The 27,180-nt window shown below is 58.6% G+C and overlaps 1 protein-coding gene across 1 annotated transcript; it reads left to right on the top strand.

Annotated features, from left to right (window-relative positions):
- Positions 1–20: 20 nt before the first annotated feature.
- Positions 21–13,918, top strand: GMEB2 (glucocorticoid modulatory element binding protein 2). Its single transcript, XM_059827291.1, has 9 exons — positions 21–151; positions 5,477–5,574; positions 6,384–6,511; positions 7,938–8,041; positions 9,740–9,897; positions 11,630–11,701; positions 12,281–12,418; positions 12,954–13,076; positions 13,278–13,918. Exons 1-9 carry the CDS (start codon positions 21–23, stop codon positions 13,916–13,918), a joined length of 1,593 nt encoding a protein of 530 aa, XP_059683274.1.
- The last annotated feature ends 13,262 nt before the right edge of the window (positions 13,919–27,180 follow it).

The raw sequence follows: 27,180 nt of genomic DNA, 5'->3' as shown, positions 1-27,180 counted from the left end.
CTGCCCGCTCCTGCCTGGCGATGGCCACTCCGGACGTCAGCGTTCACATGGAGGAGGTGGTGGTGGTGACGACGCCCGACGGCACGGTGGATGGAGGCGGCGTGGAGGAGGTGAAGACGGTGCTGGTCACCACCAACCTGTCCCAGCACGGGTAAGAGACGGGGTTGGCGTACGCCGAGGTGAGGTGCTGGAAAACCTCCCACCCGTGGCCGTGGTCAGCTGGGCTGGGTGCTTTTAATCATCCACGTCTTGCTCCTGCATCGCTTCTCACAGCGGGGACCGCAGCGATGCCCGGGCAATCTCCGGTTCCTCCTTAGGTGCTCACTGACGCCCCGGGACCACAGCCAGGGCTCTGGGCTCCGCAGCCCCGAGCTTACAGAGCAGAGCAGGCTCCACTCTTTCTGTTAAAGCTGGGTTACCACTGAGGGGTTTAAGCTGGTGTTACCTGGGGTAAAAAGCAATGCAAGACTTTTGTTTTCTCCAAAACATCCAAACCAGAGGGGGAAAAAAAAAAACCCAAACCAAACTATCTTTTCTGAGTGGATGTGGGTGCTGGAATGGACACAAACCCTGTTGGAACAGGACGCCGGTAGCTAAATCAATGGTTTTCTGCTATTTATTTCACGATGGCTTTGCTGTGCGTGCCTCCCAGATGAGTCTCCGTCCGCAGCGTGGCGAGCGCGGTGCAGCAGGGCTCCCCTTCCCAAGGGGGGGTACTTGGGGGCCGCATTTTTCGGCAGAGCCCCGCAGGAACCTCTGCTGCCGGCAACAGGAGCGAGAGAGGTGGCCTTGAAACCGCACGGTGTTGCGTGGAGAGGCACTGCTCAAAAAACCAGGGTGAATACGCCTGATCTTTAATGCGCTGCTGCTTTGCCCCATTTCTGCCTGCCTTGTTGGCGTTTCGGATCTGGGGCCACTGTTCGCTCAGGTCTGGTCTCTTCAGCTGCAGGTGGCTCAAGTCTTTGCTTCCATGGCCAAAGCACCTGGCTGGTACCTTGAAGGCCCATGTAGCGACGGGCTCTTCGCTTTCTCTCTCTTGTCTTTCACGGGACGGTGCCCAGAGACGTTTTAGTGCTTTGCTCTTTCGGTGGGCAGAAAATCCAAGGTCGCACCTGGAGCTGGATCCGGGCAGGTTTGTCTGATCCAGAAGTCCCTGCACTTGAAATAAGTGGATAGCGAGTGGCTGTTTATTGCTCTCTACAAAAAAAAGAGACATTTGTCTCCCTTCCTCACTTACACCTCGCTGTTTCTGTGTCGGTTCCCTGTGGCTCAGGGCAGGGCATGGCTTTTACGTTACAGTGCGGGCACCGCTCCCCTCATTCTGCTGTAACCGGGATAAAACTCGGTAACAGATGAACTTCTGGTAGGGCACAGGCAGTGGCAAGAGCTGCCAGCGCTGGGGCGGGCAGCGGGGACGCCACGGGCAGGAGCTGCCCCGCTCCTCCACTGCACCCCGAGTCTGCGAGCGCTTCCGAGAGCCTTTTCCACTCCCGAAAGAGCGGGTGGTGGTGGGGAAGAAAGGCTCTGCTCTTGCTTTCTGGCCCACGGTGACTTCCTGAGCTCCCTCGGTGGCGAGGCAGCCAGACGTGAAATTTGAGATGTGTCTCTTCTTGGATGCGGAAGGGTTTCTGGGCTTAGTGTGGCTCCGAGCCCCTGCAGACCCACGTGCAGCAGCGCAGTGTTGTCTGGGAACACGGATCACGGCAGAAGCTGGCTCAAGCGGTTTGGTTTCCTTTTGCTCTTATTTCCCCTCTTATTTGTCTTTGGAAACCTTTTCTTATCCTCCCAGTGTCCTCTGGATGGTCAGGAACAGGACAGCTCTACGCAGCAGAGAGAAGATGATTTTTATTTACTCAGGCTACAAGCGGAGCATATCTTAGCAGGCGTTAAGGATTCCCTGAGGGTTTTCCATGCGGCTCTCTGGAGAAGGACCGGTGGGCAGGCTCCTCGCTCCCTCCTGCTCCGGGATGGCAGCAGGTCGATGGGAAGGACGTGGATCTCGGGCTCGCGGAGCAAAGCCCGCCCGACTCCCGCTGCACCGGCTGCTGGGATTCCCCTCGCCGAGCAGGGCTGTGGGGCTGGTGGTGGGTGGCAGCACGAGCCACCCACGGTCTCTCCGTAGCCTTGGACGGTTGCCTCCGCTGGGCTCCACTCCTCCCGGGGAGATGCCGTAGCGGCGCTGGCTCCCTCTCCCTCTGTTTTCCCTTTGCAGCCCCAGCTGGCGTAAGGAAAGCGGTTGCAAGCACGGGCTGGGATTCCTCGGCTTCGGCTCGGTCACCGCTCACGCGGGAAGCGGGCTTTCAACTTGCCTTATGTGGCACTTGGAAACCGAACTCAGCCTGGGGGTCGACGCCTTTTTCTAGTGCCCCTTTGGGTATGGTTTTGCTATTAAAAAAAAATGATACAAGCAATGGTTAAGAGCTTAATCGGTTCATGTGTTTTGAAGATTGACTGGAAAAGGCAGAGGGAAATGGGAAAGCAGTAATAATCAGCAAGAAGCTTTTCTCTTCCATCGGCGATCGGAAGGGGTCAGCGCTTGATGCTCTGGTGAGGTGCCTGTATTTCCGACCAGCGTCCCCAGTGCGGGTTTCTGGGGGAGACTTTTTTCTCTCTCAAGTTTCCAGGCGAGGCAGGAGCGGAGGAGAAAGGAGGCGCAAGCCCGCTGCTTTATCAGCACACGCTTGCTTCTCTTCCTCCCATCTGGTTTATGGATCCTCCCGGGGAGGAAGAGGAGAGCCTTCCTCCCCCGGCTTCATCATGGCAACCGGCGAAGGCAGGACCGGCTTGGTGGGATGCACCGCTGGGGCTTGAAGGTGTTTGAGTTCTCTCCTGCGTCTGCCTCACTCTGTTCCTCTGGAATGGGATGGGGGAAACAGTGCGGAGGAACTCCCCTTTTTTTGTGGTTTTGCTTTCCCCCCAGTTACGTCTCCGTGGCAGACACACACTTCAGTCGCTTGAATTTTTCATACAAGCTGTTGAAGTTGGTTTGTTTCTTTTTCTCTGGAGGACAGGGTTTAAGATGTGGGCTGGGTTATTTACTCGGTGCTGGTGAGGCCGCACCTCGAATGCTATGTTCAGTTTTGGGCCCCTCACTACAAGAAGGACATTGAGGTGCTGGAGCGTGTCCAGAGAAGGGCGACGGAGCTGGTGAGGGGTCTGGAGCACAAGTCTGATGGGGAGTGGCTGAGGGAGCTGGGGGTGTTCAGTCTGGAGAAGAGGAGGCTGAGGGGAGACCTCATCGCTCTCTACAACTGCCTGAAAAGGGGTTGTGGGGAGGTGGGTGTTGGTCTCTTCTCCCAAGTGACAAGCGACAGGACAAGAGGAAATGGCCTCAAGTTGCACCAGGGGAGGTTCAGGCTGGATATTAGGAAAAATCTCTTTCCTGAGAGAGCGGTGAAGCACTGGCAGAGGCTGCCCAGGGAAGTGGTGGAGTCACCATCCCTGGAGCTGTTCAAGGAACGTGTGGACGAGGCACTGCAGGACATGGGTTAGTGGGCATGGTGGGGTTGGGGTGGTGGTTGGACTCGATGATCTGACAGGTCTTTTCCAACCTTAGTGATTCTGTGATTTCTCTCAACCCAGTACTGCCTTTCAGTCATTTTTTGGAGCGGTGCGAATGGGATGGAGTCTGGGAGGAGGCTCTGTTTCGGGTGCTGGCTTTCTGCTGGGGTGGTTCTTCTAGATAAGTCGGTGGAGGTTTTTGATCCGGAGGCAGATCAGAGTCGGGGCTGTGGGGTGCTGGGCTTTGCACGTCGGAGGTGGCTGCGGCCTCTCGCAGCCCTGGCGCCCTGCTGAAGTGGTGTTGCTGGCTTCGCTCCGAATTTCTCCGTGGAGAAATGCGAGAACCAAGCAGCAAACTGCTGAAGAAAAACCAGGTTACAATCTTTCCATTGTTCTTGTGTCAGACCGCTGCTTCGGTAATGTTCACCTGCGTACAAAGGCGTTAGCCCCGAGTTTACCTTTCTGAGCCCTGCGTTACCCATCCCCTTTCCCTCCCAGGGGTCTGGCTTGTTGGTGGCCGTGAGCCGCAGAGGCAGCGTGACATCCCGCGGTGCCTTTCTTCTGAAACGTGGGGCTGCCTTCAGCTCTCGCTTCGCTGAAGCAGCATCTCCGGAGTTACTCACCCGGCGAGGCTGAGCTGCCGCCCACACCGGCTCCCTTATCTCGGTGCTGCTCCCCACGGGGTCCCTGCCCTGCAGCTGGCAAGGGGAGGGCTGCTTTGAAGCTGCAGTTCCACCCTGGAGCTGTGTGTTAGGAGGCCAGGATGGAAAAACCAGTCGCTCTTGAATTTGCTTGTCCCCGTGGCATCGCGGGTGAGAAATGCGGTTTCCGATGAGTCACTGGAACCCTTTTTTAATTCATCCGTGGTACCAAAATGGGGTAGTTTTCTGGTTTAAACCTTTTTTTCTCCTTACAGTCTTCCTTAGGAAGTTTATATGCTGAAGCATGTGACAAGTTAACTGTTGTTTCTCCCCTCCTGCAGGACCCTGAAGAGGTCCGGCAAGCTTGCCACAGTGATTAGAGATCTTCAATAACAAAACCAAACGCACATTTTAAAACCCATTAGGAATGGTCCATGCTGAGAGCTGGCTGTGACGCGCAGGTCGGATCCGTAAGGGTGCCAGCGCGGGCTTCCTCCCTCGCGCGGGACCCTCCCGGCCGAGGGGGTGAGGAGCGTGTCCCAGATCACAGCCCGAAATGCCTGTCCTGTCTGGGCGTGCACCGAAGCTTGTTGGAGGGGTTTGGGGCTCTGCACGCCGCGGCGAGAGCTGGAATGGGCGAGCAGCGAGGATGCGGTGCGGGACCAGCTGTGTGGCTCCATCGGCAAAGCGCCAAGAGAAGCCGCAGATCTCCGGGGCGGGGAGGATGAAAGCAGTTGGATAGCCAGCTATTAGTTAATATCATGGGTACACCAAGTTGTAAGAGGCTCAGAGATGGGATCGCAAGGGTCTGTAGCTCACGTTATGTTATCTCTGCTCACAGATTCGCTGTTAGGATTTGTCGAACTCCTTTATAGTGTGTTTGTGGCTCCTTGAGGTCCTGCTCCTGGGAGCATCCCGTGTACCAGGGGATTCAGCCAGTCCATCGCCCAGACAGCGGCAGCCTGTTCCGCACATGTTTTTCTTGGGGAAATCTTCTCAGGCGAAGCTGCCAGAGGCTGGCAGTGACTTCTGAGCAAGGGGCCGTGCTGACAGCATCCTTCCACGCCAGCTCCCCTGCATGGGCTGTGCTGGAGGCAGCTCCATGGGGCTGGGTTAAAAGGGAGACGAGGCAGAGCCGGCCGGGCTGCTGGCAGCAGTCCTGCCTGCTGCGAGGCTCTTCATGGAAAAATGGAGCTGAGCCTCTCAAAACCAGAGCTGACTTTTAGCTCTTGTGGGAAAATGTGGTCTGAGAGACTCTTGAAGCAATGGCTCTATCGGGTGTGGGGGTGGCACATCTGCGTGGCTTAACTCTGCCTCTCTGACTCTCTTACCAGCGGTGACATAAACGAAGACACGCTGGAGACCGAAAATGCAGCTGCTGCGGCTGCTGCCGCCTTTACAGCCTCCACGCATCTGAAGGAAGCGGTCCTAGGTAGGTTCAGCCCGCGCCGCAGCCCCTCGCTTGAGCCGTGCCAGCTCCGCCACCCCGATGTGGCACAACCCTGCGCTGGTGCCGGCCGAGAGGGTCTGGCCACTGCTGTGCAGAGCTGGCGGCGGGCCCGGGGATGCTCTCCCAGGGATGCTCTCCCGGGGGTACCGGGGATGCTCTCCCCAGCACCCAGGGGAGCCCGGGGAGCTGCAGGGGCTGGGTGACGGGGAGGGAGCTGGCGGCTGCTGGCTGGGCTGCTGCTGCCCTCTCCTGGTGCAGGATGAGACCCTGGCTCTGGCCACCGCTGGCTCCTGCCCTTCGGGCTTGCGATGGGGATGTCAGATTTGCAGCAAACTCGCTGGCTTTGATTACAAGCAAAAGCGAATTTAGCGAGCAAAGACGGTGAGCAGCCGGGCTGGAGCTGCCTTTGAAACAGTTGCGCTCTAAAACTAAAGGTGAATGGACAATTACCTGAACACCACCATTCCTTTCGTTTTTATCCAGAATTGAATTTTTTAAGCTCTGGCTGCTGACTTCTCAGATTTCACGCACTCAGCTGCAGCCGGATCGGTATAAATCTGCCTGCGCTGTTTTGCCTGTGGAATTTGAGTCGTTGGATGCTTTAGTAGCAAAGTGCAAGTGAGTGGTGGCCACAAACCCCAACACAGCCCACCACGCATCATCTACAGTTCTTTTTTAATCCTGAGCTTCAAAACTGCCTTGTCGCTGTACGTGTGCGTCGGGGTGGTGAATCGGGGGCTGCGACTCACGTTTCTTTTTGATCTGTCCCTTCCTCTGTTCCCTGTGAGAAGTGAAGATGGCTGAAGATGAGGACAGTTTGGAGGCAGAGATTGTCTACCCCATCACCTGCGGCGACAGCAAAGCCAACCTCATCTGGAGAAAGTTTGTGTGCCCTGGGATCAACGTGAAGTGTGTGCAGGTGAGAAGGAAGGGCCTTGACGCTGGACTCATGCCTTCCCGTGCCCGCGTTGCAGGCTCGCCTGGCTTGTCCTGGTTTTGCTGAGCTTTGGTAAGCTGCTTTGCATCAGAACCACATCGTGGTGGGAGAGGAGGTAACTTTCTTGGTACTGTGGTGCCTGATATTTGTCATCTTGGCCAAGTTGAGCAGTCCTGGGGGGAGAGATGCTGCCTCAATTTAACTGCATTATTGGAGGGTTTGAGAAATTTGGGCGCTTCCATTGTCTGCTCAGTGTAAGAGAAAGCTGAGAAGTTGAGAAGATTGTTGGTAAGGGAGCTATTGAATAGGTTGAATGGTAAAAATTTGCATGAATTTGGGGAGCAGGGCCAAACTTTCATTTCCAGGACCATACCGTGGACGATGCTGCTATTTATACACAGACTCAACACTGCCGTGCTGAGGGAGCGTCTCCCTTGGGCTCTGTTGCAAGAGGGCTTTCCAAGGGACGGTCCTCGCCCTTCGTAGGATGGATGGTCTTTTCCATCCCCGAGGCAGAGGATGGGTACTGCTGCAGATAATGCTGCTGCCTAAAATCCGTCTTCTCTTTGCACTGAAGCCCATGCACTTGTTCAGAGAAGCAGTTTCTCATGCGGTAGCGGTGAGCGAGCTCTATGTTGGTCAACACGAGCATTGAAAAGAGGAAGCCTGGACTAGGGAAATCCTTTCTGAGATGGGCCGCAAAGCAGCTCTTCAGAGGACTGATTCTGCAGGTTGCTTTTAGGTCAGCTCATGGGCTCAGGCACAGCTGGGTGTGTAGGGCAATAAAAGCAAGGGGGAGAGCTGGCTGCCGATATGGTGTGTGCCAACTCCCTAAAGCTGGTTTTCGGTGGAAGTGGGTGTGTGCTGTGAGGGAGGCCAGAGGTTTCACTGATATCGACGGTTGGGCTTGGTAGCACGAGGTCAAAGACCAAATGGGCTTCTCCTTCCCTCGCTCGCGCGGGGCGTAGCGTGCCCCCGGACCCAAACGTCACCGGCAGCAGCCCGACTTTCATTGTGAGTCTGCACGTTAGTGGGAGCGTGTGCATCTCACTGCTGTTAATGATACTTTGCATAAGCTGTGGGTGGTTTTCCCCGCTGTCCTGCCTGGGCTGGGCATTTAGCAAACTCCTCTGTGCTGCACCCCCCCAAACCCTTGGCTTTGAGCAGCTGTTGACTAACTGTCCATGAAAAGCAATGTTTGGCTTTGATTTTTTTTACCTCGGTCAATGTTCTCTAAGGTGGGGAGCAATCTGTTTTGGTGCTATTGTTTAAACAGCACGTTGAGGCTGTGATGCAGCTCCGCTGCTGGGCACCAGCAGCCAGGCTTCGCTGCTGAATCGTGCTCGTGGGGCACGCTTCCATTGCATTATGGCCTGTCACACTGATGTTGCACTTCTGCCTCTTGCAGTTTGACAATCACCTAATTAGTCCCAAGGAGTTTGTCCACTTGGCAGGCAAGTCGACCCTGAAGGATTGGAAGCGGGCGATCCGGATGAACGGGATCATGCTCCGGTTAGTCTCTTCATTTGTATCCGCAGAGCAACAGCGGAGACATCTTCTTTCTGGGGGATAACGGTGGGGTGGGATGGAGCCCTTGGCACGGTGGTTCTGCTGCTGGGAGAATGAATGCGCCACCGAACGTTTGTCTTAATGACAGCCTGGCCCCACATGTGGTCTGTCCAATGGCTTTGCTTTATCCTGGTGCCTAGGGAATAATTTGGGGCAACAAATGCTTTCCCGGTCTTTTAGGACTTGAAGCACGCCACGTTCCCAGCTGGCATAAGGTGATTGGAAATTTGAATGGCCAGTGGTGGTCGGGCCGTGCTGTCTACGGGTCCTCAGTGTGACCTACCAGATGGAAGCCTGGTCATGAACGTAACGCTCCCATTGCAGTATATCTGCTTTATATCACTTTTTTTTTTTTTCCCCAAGGACTTATTTAAAGCTTATTTATGCAAGCATTCCTCTTCTCCAGTCTTAACTGCAGCAATTGAATTCTTCTATGGTCTTCCTGAACACCAGCCTGAAACTGCGATTTAATTAAAGTCTGCCTCTGCCTGTAGGCAGGATAAAAATGCATCACCTCTTTTGCCAGGAATTGTCAGTGGTTTTATGCTCTTTTCACAGGGTGACATTGCCTTTGCCTGTATCCTTCTGCTTCAATGCAGGCGTCTCCATATTCCTTCTAAGCAGCTTTTGCTCCACGTAGATTTTGCATAATAGGCTTATACTTTGGCAAGGCAGGTTTTTCAAGGAAAAAAACCCAAACTTCACACAGCGTGTGTGAAGGCAAGCCCCGCAGCCCGTGGGAGCAAACCGCAGGAAGCTGAGGTTGGTCTTGGCCAGCAAAGCCCGGGGATGCCTCGGAGACACCTTGCCTCAGCTGGGAAGATCACGTGTGCCAATGTTGCAACCTCCTTTGCTTAAGCTGAGAGACCCTATTTTAGTTTATAAATAGGGTTATGCCCCATCTCTTTTTGAGGTGTAGAGTCAAAAAGGGAAGGAAGAGACTTCTTACTGTCTCAGCCCTGGACTGAGACTTCAGCCAACCCTTCTAGAAGCTGCGGGCATGTGTGGGGGGAAGGTGCTGGTGGGACCAGATTGGGACCTTCTCTTCCCCTTCCTCCCCCCTCCGTACACGAACCAGGAGTTCATCAGTCCCAGTGAGGGCTCCTAGTTAAAATTACAGCCCCCCCATGCCGGAGAGCCCTCTCAGAGAGGTCGGTGGGTTCGTGGCTCCCGCCAGCTCCGGAGCCCGGTTTGAGTGGGGGAAGCGAGCGCTCCCCCGCACTCTTTGACCGTTTGATCCCGCAGGAGGATGTGGGATGTAGCAGGGAAGTGGTCAGAAACCAAATCAGTTCCATTTCTTTACCACAGCTACAGCACAACGTGCTCGATGGACTTTTTCCCCCCATCCCAGCCTCCCAAAACGCTTTACCACCACTGGAGTATTGCGTGGTGGTTGGATCTGTGCGTGTGGCCGGTACAGAGCAGCGTGCGGGTGCTGGTTTAATTAACTCTTAGTTAATGCCACTTCTCAGGTCAGGGCACAGGGGGGCTTGTGAAGGGAAATTCAGACCGTTGCCTCTGCCTGATCTGGCTTTTGCTTTTCATCTGGGACTTTGAGAAGTTTGGGGGTGAAGGCTGCCAGGAGCTGCGTCTCGGCTCCTTGTGACCTGCGTCTCCCCGTGCTTGCTCCCTGTCTTGCAGGAAGATCATGGACTCGGGAGAGCTGGATTTCTACCAGCACACGAAGGTCTGTTCCAACACCTGCCGGAGCACCAAAATCGACCTGACCGGAGCCAGGGTGTCCTTGACCAGCCAGACGTCGACGGAGTACATCCCTCTCACTCCCGCCTCTGCGGATGGTACGTCCAGCCATTCCTCGCACCCTGAACAGGGGCTTTGAAGCATTAAAGCATAACAAATGCCACATAACCAATGCCCCTTACGGTTGCCTTTCTTTTTGGCTTTGCGGGTTGTTTTATCCTCTGCTTTCTCTCCCTGCTCTGTTGCAGGATCCCCCATAGCAGAGCTAGGCAGAGTCGTTGTTAGAGCATCTCAGCAGAGATGCAATAACTCACCTAGTTGCTCTGTAACACTGCATGACCCGAAGAGCCGCCCTTCTGGCCTCCTGCCTTACCCCAAACTGTGTAGCTGAAGCAGAAGACTGCAATTAATCTGTAAGAAAACAGTAGTCATTGCTCGATGAAGTTCCCTTCTGTCCTCGCTGCCGGTCGGGCACTGTGTCCGTAGGGCTCGTCCCGGGAGGCAGGGATCGGCTCGGCTTCTCCTGCTGCGCGGGTGCCGGGGTGGGAGTCCCTCCTCCTCCCAGCTCTAACCTGACTCCTTCCAGAATAATCATGGGGTTTTCATTTAAGGCTCCCTGGCTGAATTATTATTGGGTTTGTCTGATGAAAGATTAAAGACAACTAGGGGATACAACAGATTTTTTTTCTATCTGTGCTCGTGTATGTAGTTCATAAAACTGGATTTAAATGGTGTTGTGGCTACGTAGCTGTAGCCCTAAACTCAATTTGACCTATAATTACAGGCAACTATTTTACTGGAAAGCTTTCTCATTTCTAAGTGCTTCTATATTTCCTAACTCCTTTTGCCTCTGCGTGTTAAGAACAGCTCCCAAAGAGCCCCACACCCCGAGCTCCTGATGGTGTCTGTGGGAGCAGAGCAAGGGCAGGGCGAGCCCCTTGGCCAGCTCTGCAGAGCGCCTTCGGCACCGCGGGGCAGTGGGGAAGCCGATGCCAATGCACGGTGCGGTGGGGAAGCCGATGCCGATGCACGGTGCGGCCTCCCCGGGCTCCAGAGCCGCAGCCTGTCCCGAGCCCTCCCGTTAAACGTGGGGATCAGCTCGCTAACGGGGAGACGCTTCCCACGCCGCTGGAATAGCCCTGAAGGCTGCAGAGTAAAGGAGCAGAGTAATCGGATTTAATGGCAGCGGCTGAGCATTACAAACGCTCCACGCAGCACCGCGGGTCTCTGGCCGCGTTCCCATTCATCCCGCTCCTGCGCACGGCTCGAATGACGCCGGTTCCCCTGGCTCTATGGTAACAAAACCGCTGAGATTCAGCAGAGCTGGAGGGAGGGCGGGAGCTCCTCTGCGTCCCTGCGCAGCGGGGGGATGCTCTCCCCTTCGAGGCTTTAGAAACCCTCCAGACGTCCCAGTCCTGCAAACTGTAAGCTGGGCAAAAAAGGATTGCCAAAAAAAGTCCAACTCTAAATCGCTTTGACTTTTGCCCTCAGCAGTGCTAGTGTGTATGCAGGGGGGAACGGGAGGGAAACGCTGCTCTCGGGCATGTGTTCTTGTGCAAGGGTTGCAGAAGTAATCCCTGGGGTATTGCACTCCAGTGCGGAAAAATAAGTACTGCTGGCACAGCAACTGCCTGCGGCTTCGCCAGCCGCTCGGGCGTCTCTCCGTTCGGCTTTGAGAGCTACGTTCAAATAAAAGTGGTCCTATGCAATAAAAAGGAGAAGTCGCAGAAATGCAGCAAGGGAGCGCTTCCCTCAGAAACAGCCCGTGAAAAATACAGAGAAAAATCAGGACTTGGGGTTTTTTCTTTTCTTTTTTGCGGTTGGTTGCAGTGAACGGATCCCCGGCTACGATTACCATAGAAACATGTGAGGATGCCAGCGATTGGAGCACCAGCATCGGAGGTACGGCTTGGGATCCCGCCGGGCTCTGCGTATCCGGGGCAGAGGATGGAGGGGATGTAGGGAAAGAGGGAAACAGCAGGGATGAGGAGCAGGACCCTTCCTGCCGGAGCAGCCCTGCTTGAGCCTCCGCTGGGATTATTTGTTTGCCGCTTACTGGCACATAGTGCTGCGTTATATCCTGCCTGTGTGCGGTCTGACGGCAGCATCGTTTTGGGATGAAGTTGTTTCTAAGCACCAAGATGTCAAAGCGTAGCCCAAATGGTCGGTGTGGCTCTAGGAAAAAAAAAAAAATCAGAGGGGTCCTAAAATCATTCGTGCTCCTCCGGTGAGCTCTGAGCAACGGGCTTCTCTTGTAGCATTGGTGTCCTGTTTGTGTGCAACAGAGGATGGGGGAGGCATGTCCTTTTCCAGCTGCCCCTCCTTTGGGTACACGCTCCGACGGGGCTTTGCCCCAGCGCCCTGTACCTGCCGCCTGGGAGACTTCACCCTTGTAGGGACAAAGAGGGGAACCCAGAGCGGATCACCGGTAGAACCCGGTCCGAGGATTTTGAGGTTCTCCCTTGCTTTCTCTTTCTCCAGATGACACCTTTGCTTTCTGGCGAGGCCTGAAGGACACGGGTCTCCTGGAAGAAGTAATCCATGAGTTCCACCAGGAGCTGGTGGAGACCATGAAGGGCTTGCAGCAGCGAGCCCAGGATCCCCCGCTGCAGCTCGGTGGTAAGGACCTGGCATGGGCGCTCAGAGGCATCTCAGGAGAGGGGCATGCGGATTTTTTTTTCTCCTTAGGGATATCTGGATGGCACTATAGGGACATAGTTTGTCATAACTCAATCCCATTCCTGGCTGCTCCCCAGACAGGCTCTCGGCCGTGCTCGGGGACACTTCAGGTGGCCTCAGTTCTCCAGTTCCCTGTGCCTGGGGCTTCCTGTCCACTGGCTCTGGGTCTGGACAAACTCTTGGCTTGGGAACTGAGGTGGAATTGAGGCCATTGGAATAACGCTGCAGCTACTGTGCCAGCAGATTTCTTATCACCCCTGCTAGGCAGGAGAGGAGTCTCTATATGCTAGTGACCCCTTGCACTTTCTCATGACTTCTCCTGTCTCCTCCTCTTCCCCAGCCTCTTGCGTTACCCTCCCACATATTTGGGCCGACTCAGCTGAATGCGTTCGCCATCGTATGGCTTTTTACCAAGTCATAAATAGTTTGCGTGGGGAATTTCGTGTTCATTAAAGATCTGTGTCTTGTTTTTAAGATGCTGTTTTACTTAACAACGTAGTCCAGAACTTCGGTATGTTGGATCTGGTCAAGAAGGTCCTGGCCAGCCACAAGTGTCAGATGGATCGCTCGAGGGAGCAGTACGCGCGGGATTTGGCAGGTATGCCCCCGGCACACGCCGGTGCTCTGGCGCTGGCCCTCGCTGCCAGCTCGTTTTCTGTCTGCCTAAGAAAGTGGGACTTGTGTTAAAGTTGGCGTGTGCTAAACCAGCCGCGGTGGGATGGGCTGCTGCCACTCCGGGCATTGCCGCGGTCCCTGGGAAGCTTGTCCCGGGGCTGAGCTGATCCTCCTCTCTCTCCAGCTCTGGAGCAGCAGTGTGACGAGCACCGCAAGCGAGCCAAGGAGCTGAAGCACAAATCGCAGCACCTCAACAACGTCCTGATGACCCTCACGCCCGTCTCTGTCCCCACGCCTTTAAAACGTCCCAGGCTGACCAGGGCCACCTCCGGACCAGCTGCCATCACCTCCCAAGTCCTGTCCCAGCCGGCGCAGCTCGCCGTCACGCCCGGCGTGCCCGTCTCCCAGCTTGCCAACCTCCCTCTCGGCAAAGTGGTCTCAGCCCTCCCGCCCTCGGTGCTGGGGAAGAGCCCGTCCCAGCCTCCCGCCGCCAGCTCCCCGGCCTCCCCGCTGCTGGGAGGGTACACGGTACTGGCCTCCGCCGGCTCCACCTTCCCTGGTACGGTGGAGATCCACCCGGACGCTTCCAACCTGACGGTGCTGAGCACGGCCGCGGTCCAGGACGGCAGCACGGTCGTGAAGGTGGTGAGCCCCTTCCAGCTGCTGACGCTGCCGGGACTCGGCACGACCATCCAGAACGTGACACAAATGGCTCCCAGCGGGAGCACGGTCGTGACCGTCCCGTCCGGTGCCACCGAGGCTGCCAGCGACGAGCACGCCGCCATCGAGGTGACCGCAGTGGCCGACGAGGCAGAGCAGAAGTGAAAGGGCGACTTGCCTGGAGGGACGCTGGCCGTGCCGCTCTGGGTGGAACTGCCTTTTCTCTGGCTGCGCTGCGGGATGAGGAGCGGTGTAACGAGGGGCACGGGTTAACGAGACTCAGAGCGGCTCACGTCGGTAACAAGGAGGTTCAGGTCAGAGGGAAGGAGAGGGAGGAGAGATGCCTGGAGAACGGAAAGGCAAAAATGCTCTGCCCTCTTTGGAGGAGAGGAAAAAAAAAAAAGCTTAATTTTTTATAAAGCTTTCCTCCCTCGTTCTCTTGGAATAGTTATTCCGCTCTAGCTCGTCAGCCCTGCCTCATCTGCAGGCGTAGCTGGAGCAGCATCCATTAGAGGAGCGGGCAGGAGCCAGGGCACAGGGCAGGGAGGCAAAGGCGGTAGCGAAAGCCAAAGCAGGCGAAGCGCTGAGCAGGCACCGATCCGGCTGCCGAGGGGTCTGGCGTGAACTGATGGGAGGTGTCAGGGAGCCGGATGCCCCCCCCCCGTCCCTGGGGGGCTCTGGGGAGGGAGAGGGGATGCTGACAGCAGGTTGTCCATGGGATGCGTGTGGTCATCGAAACCAGGAAGAGGCTCCGTACGGCAGCGCGGGCGCAAGCCCTGGGAGGTTGGCTTCTGCGTGTGATGCTGGCTTTGGGTGGTGGAAACGAGCGGGAGCTCTCGTGGCGCTGGTCACGGCGGGTTGCCCAGGTCTGCTGGGGAAAGGAGGAGGGAGAGAAACCCAGGTGGCCGGGAAGAGCTATAGCTTCTGAGGATTTAGGGTCTCTTTCTAGTTTTCTCAAAAAAAAAAAAATCCATTCTTTGGGATTTTTTTTTACGCAAACGGCGATATTTAAGCAAAGCCCTTTGGTTGTGAAGATCATGCCATAAGGCAGAGACGTGCTGTTGAACGTGCAGAGAGAAGAGCTGAACGGCAGCGCTCTGAGGAGCTTGCACTTATTAACGAGGTGTGACCCTGGTGCAGGATCCCTGGTGCAGGATCAGGCTGCTCCCTGGTCCCCAGCATCGCGCCGGGCGCCTCGTCCCGCGGGCGCTGGGCACTGCTGTTCCCTCCCCGCTGGGTTTGAGCAGCCGTTCTGTAACTGACCCCCCAGTACTCCTTCGACCGTTCAACTCGCTGCGAGTTTCACCTGGTCCTGTTTCAGGGCACACGTGCGCCGAGCGGCTGCAGCGATGTTCACACTGTCTCCGGCTGGGAGGAGTCGGGTGCTTGAAGTGTTGGGGTTTCTACAAATGATCTGGCAGCAGCAGCGACGACAGGTCACTTTAATGAGCTAATAAATACTTTTTTTTTGCAAGAGCGCTGCTGGTTTATTGCTTTTCTGCGTCTGGTTGCGACAGCCAGGGTTGCAAAGCGGGGCTAGATCAGGGCAGGAAGGTGCTTTTCACTTTAAATAAACGTAAATGCACGCACGTGTGCTGTATGCGTGCTGCTGTCTGCACCTGTGCAAAGGTGCTCCAAACCCTTGAGGGTGGCGGGCACGTTGTGATGCTCTGACTGTATCCTGGGTGTTGAAGGAGTGTCTGGGTTGGGATGCGCCGCTGCGTTTTGGGGGGTTTATTAACCCCAGGGAAGACAAGAGGGTGTTTTCTTTGTCTGAATCTGCTAGCTGTGTTTGGGGGTGCTGGTCTGGTAAAACACTGGGAGGAACACAACTTGAGGAAAAACCCTTAGGTTTTGTTAAAGGAAGACAAGAACCGAGTTTTGCAGTAGGAGAGGGCGGTCCTCCCGTTGGAGGGAGGAAGAGACCTCTCGGCGCTGGTGCGGACCCTGCCAGACGTGTGAGTTTGAGCGATTCCGGTGCTACCGCAGTGAGTGGGAGCAGCTTTATCCCAAACATCTTCATGCTATAAGAGGATTTATTTTCTTTTCTTTGCAGGTGATGCTTTTAATTTCAGGAACTGGAAAGGTTGGTGCCACCCCACAAGCCTGGTAGAGACCAGGCTGGATGAGAGCAGCAGTCACGCAGAAGATCTTCCATCCCAGCTGTGGGATGGGGCTGCCCCGGCTGAGTTGGGAGCCGTGGCTGTGCCAGCGTGTCCCGGCGCTCCGGGGCGGCACCGCGGGAGCAGGGGATGGAGTGGAGAGCTCGTGTGTGTGCGCTGCTCCGGGGAAAGAGCCCAGAGACGAAGCCCAGGGGTGGCTGCGCTGCAGCTGCGCTTAAAGTGGACACTTGGCTCTTTGCGGTGGCAGCAGACGGATGGATGCCGTGTGTCTGTGTGGAGGCAGAGCCCATTTCTCAGAGTCCTTCTTCGTTAGCCGCAGGGTCGTTGTTCGGCAGCCTCTAGTTCTGTGTGTCACAGCCCCAGCGGAACCATTAAATCAACCCAGTATTGGCTTATTCTGCCTCTTCTGACTACGGCTTGCTTCCTCCGGGTAAATAAATGTTAACTCCTTCCTCGCCCCGGGGAGGGGGATGGCACGGCCAGGCTGGCCCGGAGGTGAGGTGTGTGGGGCTGGGGGGGTTGCTCCGGCACGGTGTCCGCTCTGCGGCTGGTTCAGCCGCGGTCACTGGGGTGGGTGGGCGAGGGCACGGCTCAGCGGTGCTGGGTGCTCCAGCGGCCCCCGGCCCTGCCGTGGGCACCGAGGTCCCCAGGGGGGAGGTTGCAAGGGGGGTCCTCTCCATGCTTCTGTGGTCGGGGGCAGGTTCCCGCATCCTCTTGAGGGCCGGAGCTGCCGTAGCTTCAGCAATTTGTTATTTTCAGGGATATTCAGCAATTTTAATGAGTTTTATTTTCAAACCCAGCCCTGGTGAGACGGACACGGCTATCAGGAGGGGGGTGTTGTGAAGGGAGCGCTTTGCTTTGAAACCGGCAGGCGAGGGGAGGCAGAGTTACCTCAAAAGGCTTATTGAGCTTGAAAGGATGCTGGGGTGAGGTGGGCGAAGGAGGAGCGGGAGGTCTGTCCCGCCTGTGTGCCCACCGGTGGGTCCCTCAAATGGTCTGCGTATCCCCAGGTGGCAGGGGATGCCGTGGGCAGCGGCGTCTTTCTGGAGGTAGTTTAGGTGTCTTTAAAAAAGTGGATTTTTATGGACTCCGCACATCTGCTCTCGTTCAGGGATGCTCGGATCCCTTTCTGTGTTGTTTTGTTTCTCCACTCCTCGCCTGGGATTGGATGGGATCCTGGGAAAACCTCCCTGCAGCTGTGCCTACGCCAAAAACCACATCCTGAAATAGTGCAGGCAGGGTGTCGGGGCTGTCCCCGAGCGCCTGGGCTTTGCTCGTGGCACTCGATGCCGTCTCCATCTCCGATACAGGCAGCAAACTCGGCACCAGGCACCCGCTGCCGTGCTGCCCATAACATCCTGCCTGCAAAGTACCGGTTTTAACTTAGAAAAGCACCCGGCGGTTATGAAGCTGAGCTGAGCACTTTTTGGGGTGTGTACAGGGCCAGGGTGTCCCCGGCATGGGCCGGGTGTGTGCGGGGCTGGCGAGCCAGAAACGTGGCTCCAAAGTCTGGTCGTGCGTGGCACGGCTGGGGCGGACCCGGCTGCACCCAGCGCTGATAACCACCAGCTCCTCGAGCTGCCTTTTGAGGAGTTATGACATGCACAATCAGGAGGAAAAAATATTAATTCCTCTAAGGCATTTGATTTTGTTTCATTTTGGTCAAGCCTGAACCCGGGGCCACAGCTGATGAGGAGGAGTCCTGCCTACATAGAGGTTTTTCCCTCCCGCGCTGCAGGCTGTTAGGGTATCGCAGTCACTTCTTCCTTGCTATCTTTGTACTTGGGACAGCGTACGTATGGCAGACCAGGGAAATATAAAGGGTTGTGATCGCCGTCAGCCTCTTGCCTCTCCAGCGTGAGCAGCGGTGCTGAGCCGGACCCGGGGCTGCGTTTCTAGCCCAAAGCCCTCTGCTCCCACGCTGGGACGGTGAGTGAAGGTCTCTCCGTGGCCACAGGGTCACCTTCCCCTAGCAGAGCCAGGGGCTGGAAAGTGTTGGTGCATTTGCCCAGCCCTCGAGAGCTGCGGGCTGAGTGCCCTGCACCAGCCGCCTCTGCTTTGGACAAACCCATCCAGGTTGTCTGGGGGCTGCGGCTTGAGAGGGGACGGCCACGGTGAAAGGGGACAGCTGGAGGGACCTCCTGGCTCCTCTTCAAGGGTGTCCGAGAGGTGGCATCTGAACATGGGGTGGGACAGAGTTTGTGGCGTCTCCGTGTTGGTGTGGGTGGTGCTGGGGACGCGGCAGCGAGGGCTGGGGCAGAGCTGGGAGCGGGCAGGAGGCAGCAGCGCTTCCCCAGCTCCGTGCACCTTCACCTGCCCTGGAGACTCTAGGTCGCTTTGCCGGCAAAGCGTTCCCAGTGTGGGTGCGCTTCGCCCTGCGAGGAAAAGGCTCCGTAGGGATGTAAGCAGCTCTCCAAGCAATAAAAGCTCCACAGGCAGATTTTGGCTGGTGCAATCCTCCCCTCCCTTTGCAGCAGCTTCTGGGGTGACTGGGCAGGGAGGTGCCACCCTGTATCCCTGGAGAGATGGGTGGGATGGATTTCCTGGCAGTGTGCACTGCTCCCGGGGTGACTGTGCCACTCCCGAGAGCACCCGGTGCTTCCTCACTCTGCGGAGGGTGGCTGGGTGCTTGCAGGGCTGTCGGTAACGCGTGGTAGGGCTGGGGCTGAGGCTTGGGAAGGAAAAGCCAAGGGGAAGTGGTCTACAGCAAGCTGTAAATAGCAATTATCCGTTAGCGTGTGGATAACTCCATCCATCCTGGGCTGGATGCGGCAAGGATGTGGCCACTGGGGCTTGGGCAAGATGCCCTGGCTGGGGGCAAGGTCCCGTGGGGGTGGTCTGTCTCCTGGTTCCTCAGCCCTGGTTTCAGCAGTGGGGTAAAGCATCGCTCGTGGGGAGCACGTCACCCCCACGGTGCTGATGGCAGCACCGAGATCTGGGGCTCTGCGGGAGGGGACCCCCAGCCCTGCCCTCCCCAGTGTCTGTGCTCACGGGCCGAGTGCTGCCGCAGAGCCGGGGTGGGCTCCTGGGGATGCAGCGGGTGTCACGCACCCCACAACAGGGGCATCGGGGTGAATCCCAGTGGGTCAACCTGCCGTGTGAGCCTGGGGTCCCCGCAGCAGGGCTGGGGCTCCCCTGTGCCCGCCGGTGCCCGCTCTGCCAGCCCGGTGCTGCCGGCAGCTGCCTTCCCAGGGTGCTCAGTCCTGCTCCCCTTTCCTCCCCAGCACGGAGCAGCATCCCGCGGGGATCCTGGGGCTGCTCTGCTCGCAGCCGTGCACGGAGGACTCGTGTCCAGACACAAATTACATCAGGGCTGCGGATGACTCATGCCAAAACCCTGTTTTTCTCCAGGTTGTGCGGTGATGGAGGCACGGCTGCTTGCGTTTTCTCCTCCAGGCATCCGCGGGAGCAGCCTGCAGCATTTGGGAAAGACCCACAGAGGCTCCGACTGCCCGGGCATCCAAGCGGCAGCATTGCAAGCGGAGCCGTGCCGTGGAGCTGCGTGCGGGCTGCCAGGGAGCGGGAGCCTGCGAGAAATGGCCAGTTCCTCCGTCGCTGGGTTTCCCTGGGCTGCTTAGGGCTGTTACCGGGGCAGAAGATGCTCCAGCATCTTCGTGGCAAGGCCCGGCCGGGTCCCGGCTTGTCCTCGGACGGTTGTGCAGCACACAGAAGGCAGCGTGCCCTGGGCTGGGGGGGCTGTGGCTGAGCCCCCCCGGGGCAGCAGCAACAGCTTTGTGGGGAAACCCCTCCGTGGCTGTCAGTCCGGTCGGCGCAGGAATGGAAACCGAAACTCAGGGCTTTCAGCTGGGTGTGTGTTTGTCTAAAAGCAGCAGATCCTGGGTTTTGGCTCTCCCCCGCCCTGACGCTGTTGATGCGGTGACGCAGCTTTGCCTCCTCCCTGCTCTGGCTGCAGCTCCCGGCCCGGGGAAGAGGCTTCCTCCTCTCCCGGCCGGAGATTAAGTAACAGCAGAGCCCGGCTTCTCCCCTGGGTTTCTTCTCTGTTTCTGTCACCTTTTTATGCATGCCAAGCAGGGCTAGAAGATTTATATAAGGTAGTGAAAGCTGTTTTCTGCTGGAGCTCTAGGGAAAATATCCCACCTGTAAAATCCATCCCACCTTGAAAATCGGAGCGAAGCCTGAGTGCCAAGGCTGCTCTGCCTGGGTGAGCCTGGCACCGTCCGTCCTGGCTCTGGCCTCGCGCGGGGGGTTCTTCGAGGGTATTTTCTTTTGGTTTTTCGCTGCTGTCTGGTGATGCCTGAGCCTTTACAGAGACGTTTGCTGTGGTTTAGAGTCAGTGATGTCTGAGTGCTGCGGGCAGGAGGGTTTCTGCCCGCAGGCAACACAAACCAGGGACGGGCTCCATCGTTGTTACGCGTCCCGGTGCCTGCACTCGCTCCGTGCCGGGGCTGGGGGCCGGAGCTGACGCCTTCCTGAGTTCTTCGGCCTCGCTCGGCTCTGGGGCTGCGTCTTCGCAGGGGAAGGGACCGCTCCTTTCCTGGGCAGGGATGGGGCCTCTGTGCTGCCCCGACCGATAACGGTTTTCATGGCAGCTGCGAGGAAAAGGCCGGGAGGCTCCTTCCTGGGCAGGAAAGCTGAGCGCGGGGACTCGGCGGGGTCAGCCGCCTGCTTGCTCCTGGCTGACAGAACGCTGAGCGGGGCAGAGTGCGGCCCTGCAGCCGTGGCCCTGCCGCAGGCAGCCATCACGGCCATGCGTCTGCCGGTGGTGGGGTCCTGGTGCGTGGCCCAGGCGGGTCTGCTGCCCAGGGAGGGCTGGTTTGCACGGCCACCCGCCGCTCCCGTGGGGTCCATCCAGTGCCCGCAGGCCTGTGCAGCACTGCACCTCTCCCCGGTGTGAAAGCCCCTTTCCCCTGGGGCACCCTGGGGTGCTGCGGGGTGGGAGCGGGGTTGGGCTCCCTCCGAGGCACCCGATGGGTGCTGCCGTGCAAAGCAGGAAGGTAAAAACATCGTTCGCCTTCCTCCTTCCTTCAGTGTTGACAAACATGCCAGAAACTGGTCCCTGCCCCTTTCTTCCCCGGCTCCTGCCGCCGGCGTGCCCCACGGGCTGTCTCTCGGCTCCTCGGCGTTTCCTCCTCCTGCTTGTTTCAAGGGTGAGCTTTTCTTTCCCTCGCTGACGTTGGCTTTGTGTCGGGGCCCCTGCGCAGTGTCACCAAGCACGATGTGCTCATCCCTCGAGAGAGGGATTGAACAACGTTGCTATCGGCCAGGAAAATTTGCCTCCGGTGCCTGCCATCTTTTACAGTCGCTCGTAGTTGGAGGCGTGGTGGTTTTGCCTGGTTGCTTTCCAGGGCTTGCAGCTGGCCGTTGGCATGAAGATAATTTTATTAGGGGGGAAGGCTGGGGCCCGGCCGCACCGCTGCGTCGAGCACAGCATCCGCTCTGCAGGTCGGTGCTTTCTGAAGCCTCGTGTCCGGGCTGGTGGGACGATGCGCTGGCACAGCCTCCCTGCTGTGGTGTGGTCCTGGGGGGCCGGGGGCGTTAGAGGAACCTCGGGGGGGCCCTTTGGCCTTTTGCTTGTATGTGTGTGGTTTGTGGGGGGGTTCTTGGGCTGCACTGTTAGCAGAGTCTACTCTCACCAGTCTTCTGTGTGTGCCACCCTCAAATGCACGGCAGCACCAACCCACACAGGGGAAGGGTGCTGCCTTGTGCCGCGCTGGGGCTGCGCCGAGCTGCTGTGGGTTTGGCTTGGCGAGCTGGGAAGGGGCAGCGCTGGGGGGCCGAGGACCCCCCCAGGCCCCGGCTGCCAAGCGTCAGGCGACGGCCCTCGTGGGGTGGCATGCCCCTGCAAACCAGGGCGCGGGCTCTTGCCACCCAGGATGTGGGTGCTGCCGCACACAGCCGGGTGCAAACGAGTCCCTGCTCCCCTCGGAGCGCAGTCGCTGCTGCTGGGGGTGGAGTTGGGGTCTGTTTTGATGGTTTTGGGGTTGGAGTTTGAACTCTGGAGCTGGGTGCATCTCCTCAGGCAGAGAAGGGAATGGAAAACGAAAGCGATGCTGATGAACAGAAAGGAAACCGGCGCTTTGCCCCTCCCGCACCCCCTTTTTAAGCAGCAGCCGTCGGCTCCTCGGCTGGCGGGGGGGGCCGGGCCCTTAATACTCGCTTTGTCGTTCCCCGGAGCCGGTACCGCCGCTCCCGGGCGCCGGACCGGAGCGGGAGAGCCCCGACCCTCCGCGGGTGAGCGGCGGCCCCGGGAGCATCCCCTGCGGGGGGGAACTCGGCCCTCGATGCCGGGGGGGGACGGGGACGATGGGACCGGGGTGGGAAACTGGTGCCCCCGTCCTGGTCGCTGCGGGGCGGGCCCCGCTGCCGGCTCCCCCCGCCCCGGTGCCGGTGCCGGTGCCGGCTCCCCCCGGTGCCGGCGGGCGGGGCGGGGCGGGGCGGGGCCGCCGTGATGCAATTTCCGCGAAGTCCGGCCCCGGTTTGAATGCGGGGAGGCCCCAGAAACGAAACCGGCGGCGGCGGCGAGTCCCCAGGTCCCCCCCGGCCGCGGCAGCGGTGAGAGAGGCGCGGGGGGCTGCGCGGGTGGGGGGGGCTGCGGAGCGCCCTGGGGTGCTGCAGGGCTCAGGGTGCTCCCGGTAGCCCTGCAGCGTGCTTTGGGGTGCTGCACGGCGTGGGGTGCTCAGCCCCCGTCTGCTCCCGCCCCAGCTCGCAGCATCCCCTCCCGCTCGGGACCCCCTTCGGGAGGGGGGGGTGTCACGCTCAGGGTGCAGGTTTTGGGGTGCAAAGCCCCGGGCTGGCAGGGGTGCGCGGTGCCGAGCAAGCCCCGACAGCTCTGCCCTCCCCGCTGCCGCGCCCGAGCTGCGGGGGAGCGCCCGGGGAACTTTCTGCAGCGGGACAAGCAAAGGCGGCAGCGGGGGCTGTGCCCGGACCGGGGGGGCTGTGCCCGGACCGGGGGGGGCTGTGCCCGGACCGGGGGGGCTGTGCCCGAACCGGGGAGGCTGCGCTGGCCCCCCGACTTCGGGCAGCGGTGTCACGGCTGTCACTTCGCAGCTGGTAGGACCGCGCTGGCTCTCTGGGTGGGACGTGGGGTGAACCGGCTTGTTGAAAAAGGTTGGGGAAAGGAGGGGCCCTGGGAGCTTCTGGGGTTGGTTTTGCCCAGGAGGGGAATACCGGAGGGGCTGCGGCGACGGGCAGCATCCCCAGGGCAGCATCTCTGGGGCAGCTCCTCTCCCACCGGTGCCAAACCCCTCCGGCCACGCCGGCGGCACCAGTCGCTTGCGGGATGCTGAGGGATGCCGCCCTGGTCTCGCACCACTGCTCCGAGTGCTCGCAGCCGAGAGGGAAAACTCCCTGGGTGCCCAGGTTCCGGTGCTTGGCTGGGACCGATAACCGGGGTGCAGGGCCATGGTCCCCTGAGGTGCACAGTCCCCTGGGTGTGCCGTCCCCTGGGTGTGCTGTTGGCCTGTCCCCATCCCTGCGGAGGGCTGTCCCGGCACTCTGACCTACGTCATGGGCTCTGATCGAGGGCCACTTGGCTCACTCCAGCGTAGGGTATTGCCTAATCTCCTGTCAATAATTAATCGAGGTGAGACCTGACAAAAAGGCCACCTTCCTCATGGTGGGCTGGCATGGCAGAGGGGTGCAGAGCGGCAGGACTCGGCCGTGGAGGCACGATGAGCGTTTCTCTGCCGCAGCCGTGCTTCGGCTCGCCATTTCCAGGGAAATGTGATTATCCCTGGCGTCAGCGCAGCGCTGCGAGGCGCCTGCCAGGGGACAATGCTCGGACATAGTGTGGCCGGCCCTGACCCAAAGCGTCTTCCCGAGCATAGAGGAAATGCCGTTAGTGAGGCGGTGGCGTGGTTTGGTTTGGTTTGGTTTGCGGCGAGGTGGGACCGGTGCTGGGCAGCGCAGGCGCGTGTCCGTGTCAGTGCATGGGGAGGGTACGTGCAATTGGGTGAGAGGCAGCTACTCGTCCCGATGGGGCCGTGAGCCTCCGTGAGCGGGTGCGGAGCTGGGCATACAATAAACCAGCCTCTCCGTCTGCCAGAGTGACTCGGTTCACCCATCAGTGGGATGCAAGTGGCTTTCAACGCCAGGCTGGGCTTTTCAGGACCAGCATAAAGACGGTTGTTTTTCTTAAAATGTACAAAATTCAGCTTGCAAATCACAGTCTGTGGCTTGCTTGTAAATATTGCTGTCGATCAGCTCCTACCTTCCTCGGGGCACTCGGATTTTGCCCTGTTGACACCAGCGTTTTATTATCGGTAGGATGGCTGTCTTATGGTGCACCTCTCTAGGCTTCCTCGAGCCCCGCATCTTTCCTCCGCCCGGCCTTGGATTCCAAAAGCTCCCATGGCTTTCTCCTTTTTTTACTTTCTTTTCTGGTACAAGATGGTTGTAGAGAGAAAAGGCTTTAATTTGGCTTCAGCGCTGGTGCTGCAGGGAGACTTTAAGAGGGGTTTGCACTTCCCCTTCCTCTTCCCTCCCACCTCCAGACCCAGAGCGTGTTCTGGCAGCTTGCTCAAAATCAAACGCTTTCTTAAAAAAAATAAACAGCAAGGGAATTGACCCTTTAAAGGTGGAATATTCCCTCTTAGCTTTTTCCAACTGGGATGTCCTGCCTAGGCGTGAATACCATAACAGCCCGCTTGTCCTGTGCGGTCTTTATGGGTGGTTCTTAAAGCATTTAACCGAGCAGCTCGGTGTCGTCGCTGCTGCAGGACCGCGTCTCCTCTGGGGTCTGTGGCTGTGGATGTGCCGGGACCGGGAAGCTCGGCTCCCGCTCCATGGAGCTGAGTGCCAGCGATCAGATTTCATCCTCTCCCGTGTGTGTTACTGAGATATTCTGGAGTTTTCACCGGTGACAGTGTTGCACAGATGTTGCACAAATCCTGAACATGAGTGCCTTTCCCAGGAGGACTCATCCTGAGGAGGAGAATTCCAGAGGAAGGAAGGTGAAGCTGCTATCGGAGGGAAACTGAAGCGTTCCCAAAGCCGCAGATGTTAGCCCCAAAATAAGCCCCGGTTCCGCCGGGAGCGTGCTGCTCACCCCCGCCAGCTTCGAAGATGCTGAAAGGCTCTTGGAGGCCGAGCGTCACCTCGGGTCCCTCCCTGGGCTGCGGTCCGGCAGCAGCCTGGCCTCACCGGCCCCTCGCTGCCGCGCCTCCCCCTGCCCTCCCTCCTGCCCTGCCAGCCCCTGCCTTGCCGGGCCCTGTGCAGAGTTACCGCGGCAGCGGGGGTCCGTGCCTCTGCCCTGGGGTCTGGCTTAGCTCCAGCCGATTCCTGACCTCCCGGGGAAAGCCAAGTGGGAACGCTCCCTCTTAGCATCATGCTTTGGACGAGGACAAACAGTCTCCCCAGGCTGACACAGGAGGGGTATTTGCCCCCCGAAAAGGTGCAGGGGTTTCCCCTCCTGCAGCCCGGCACGGGGTCCCACGGAGCCGTGCTCGGGGCAGAGCGTGTCTCCCCAAACCGCTGCCTCGGTTCCCAGCGGCCGGGGGTTTTGCAGGTGTTAATGACCCTGTGGGGGTTCGGCGGGAGCAGCCCCCGGGCGCAGGGTCTGCAGCCCCATGCCAGCGCTGCGTTGCCTTCGTTGTCTCGCTGGCGATCAGCGGAGCATCCCTTGGTGCCCTTGGGCAGGAGCCGCAGCATCCCACTCCCCCTCCTGCCTTTTAATCGTTTGTGGGTGCTCTCCTGTATTTTGATTGTTTCCCAGGTTATTTCGTTTCAGTGCAAAGCATTTTCTCTGCATCAGTCAGCAGTCAGGTAGCATCAAAACCTCTGCTGTGGCCCCTATTTTTTTTTGTGGTAGAACCAGAGCAAAGAAAGAGCTCTTGAACACTGTGCAGCAGCTGAGCCGCAGAAAAGGTTTTCTTCCAATGACTGTGGCCTTCTTACAGTCAAGAGTATGGGGGTACCCTGGCTCTCCGCTGGCCCCAGCCCCGCTCTGGGTTGGGGATGCTCTTCCTTAGCACTTGTGCTGCGTTCAGGTCCAGCAGCTCTGGCTTGGGTGCCCGCAGGACAATTTAGAGATAAAGAGGCCAGGCAGAGCCGTGGCAGGGCCACGCTGCCCAGGCGGCTGTAATTCATGCTTTAAGTAAGGGCTGCCAGCCTGCACGGGAGGGCTGCAAGTAAAGGTTTGGAAAGGGAAGCGCAGAGGTGAGTCGGGGTGATCTAGCTCTTGGTGTGGAGAGCCGATGGCATGGCACAGTGACCCGAATCGTGGCGGAGGAAGAGCCAGCGCTGCCGTGGGACTCCGCTGCGGAGTCTCGCAGCTTATCGAAACAGAAAGTATCAGTTCTGCCCAGCGCCAGGCTCGCTGCCAGACCTTGAGAGATAAACAGGGCTGGTGTTTATCCACCGAGCGCGTGTCCAACCTGATGCACGGCAGAGAAGTAGGATTAGGTGATTTCTTCCTAGCTGGGCAGCGGGTGGGTGCTGTGGCACTGGGATGGGATGCGAGGAGCTCGCTAACGGTGAGCTGGGAGGGGGGGTGATGCTCCGGCCGCTTCCCCCCTGCGGTCCCAGCCCGGTGTTTGCTGCCTGGAGCTTCAACCGGAGCAGCAGCTTCAGCACCCCCCTGCCCACCTCCCCCAGCACCAAGCACCCCGTTTATCCCAGAGGCGGGGAAAGGAATCTTAATTAGGAGTGAAAAGTATTTCTGCAGAAGCAGCGCCAAGTTTGCCCCCCTGCTCCGTTGTCTGCTGGACCGCAGCCGTAAATACCGTGTTTCCCCTGTATTGCTAGAGAGCCGGTCCTTCGTGGCTGCGGGTCAGGAGCCCGAGGCGGATGCTTGGCATGAGGCTGGCGGCCTTGCTTGGCAGCACATGCTGCCCGCGGATCCGCCCTGGCGAGCTCCCTTCGCCCCGAGCGCGTGGCCCAGCCAGCCGTCGTGCCTCCCCAAAACCCTGCAGCATCATTCCCAGGGATGCTCCCGGCCTCTGGTTACCCAGGAAACTGCTGGCAAATGCCGGGGCCGGTGGCCGGGGAGGGCATGGAGCCGTGAGTCACCTTCCTCACCGCGGAGCCGGAGCTCTCCCAGCCGGATGTTTACCGAGCTGTTGGCCAGAGGAGATGCCGGCAGGTCCCTGTTCCAGCATGTCCGTCTCTCGGCCTCGGGTGCTGCATCTGAGGAGCAAAGAGGGTGGTTGCTTTGTTAATTAGTCCCAATTAATCTTTTGTGCCACGGGGGGAGATGGGCTGGGGGGTTGGACCTGGGTTTCTCCCGCTTGTCATGGGGTGACGGACGCAGGGGAGAGAGCAGGAAAAAGAAAGAGAAAGTTGGCAGGAGCGAACCGAGGCGGGGGAGGCGCCAGCAGCGGGAAGAGGAAGTCAGATAGTCCGGCC

This window comes from Gavia stellata, chromosome 20, assembly GCF_030936135.1.
Source record: "Gavia stellata isolate bGavSte3 chromosome 20, bGavSte3.hap2, whole genome shotgun sequence".
Classification (NCBI taxonomy): Eukaryota; Metazoa; Chordata; class Aves; order Gaviiformes; family Gaviidae; genus Gavia; species Gavia stellata.
This window is presented reverse-complemented; position numbering and strand designations above follow the sequence as displayed.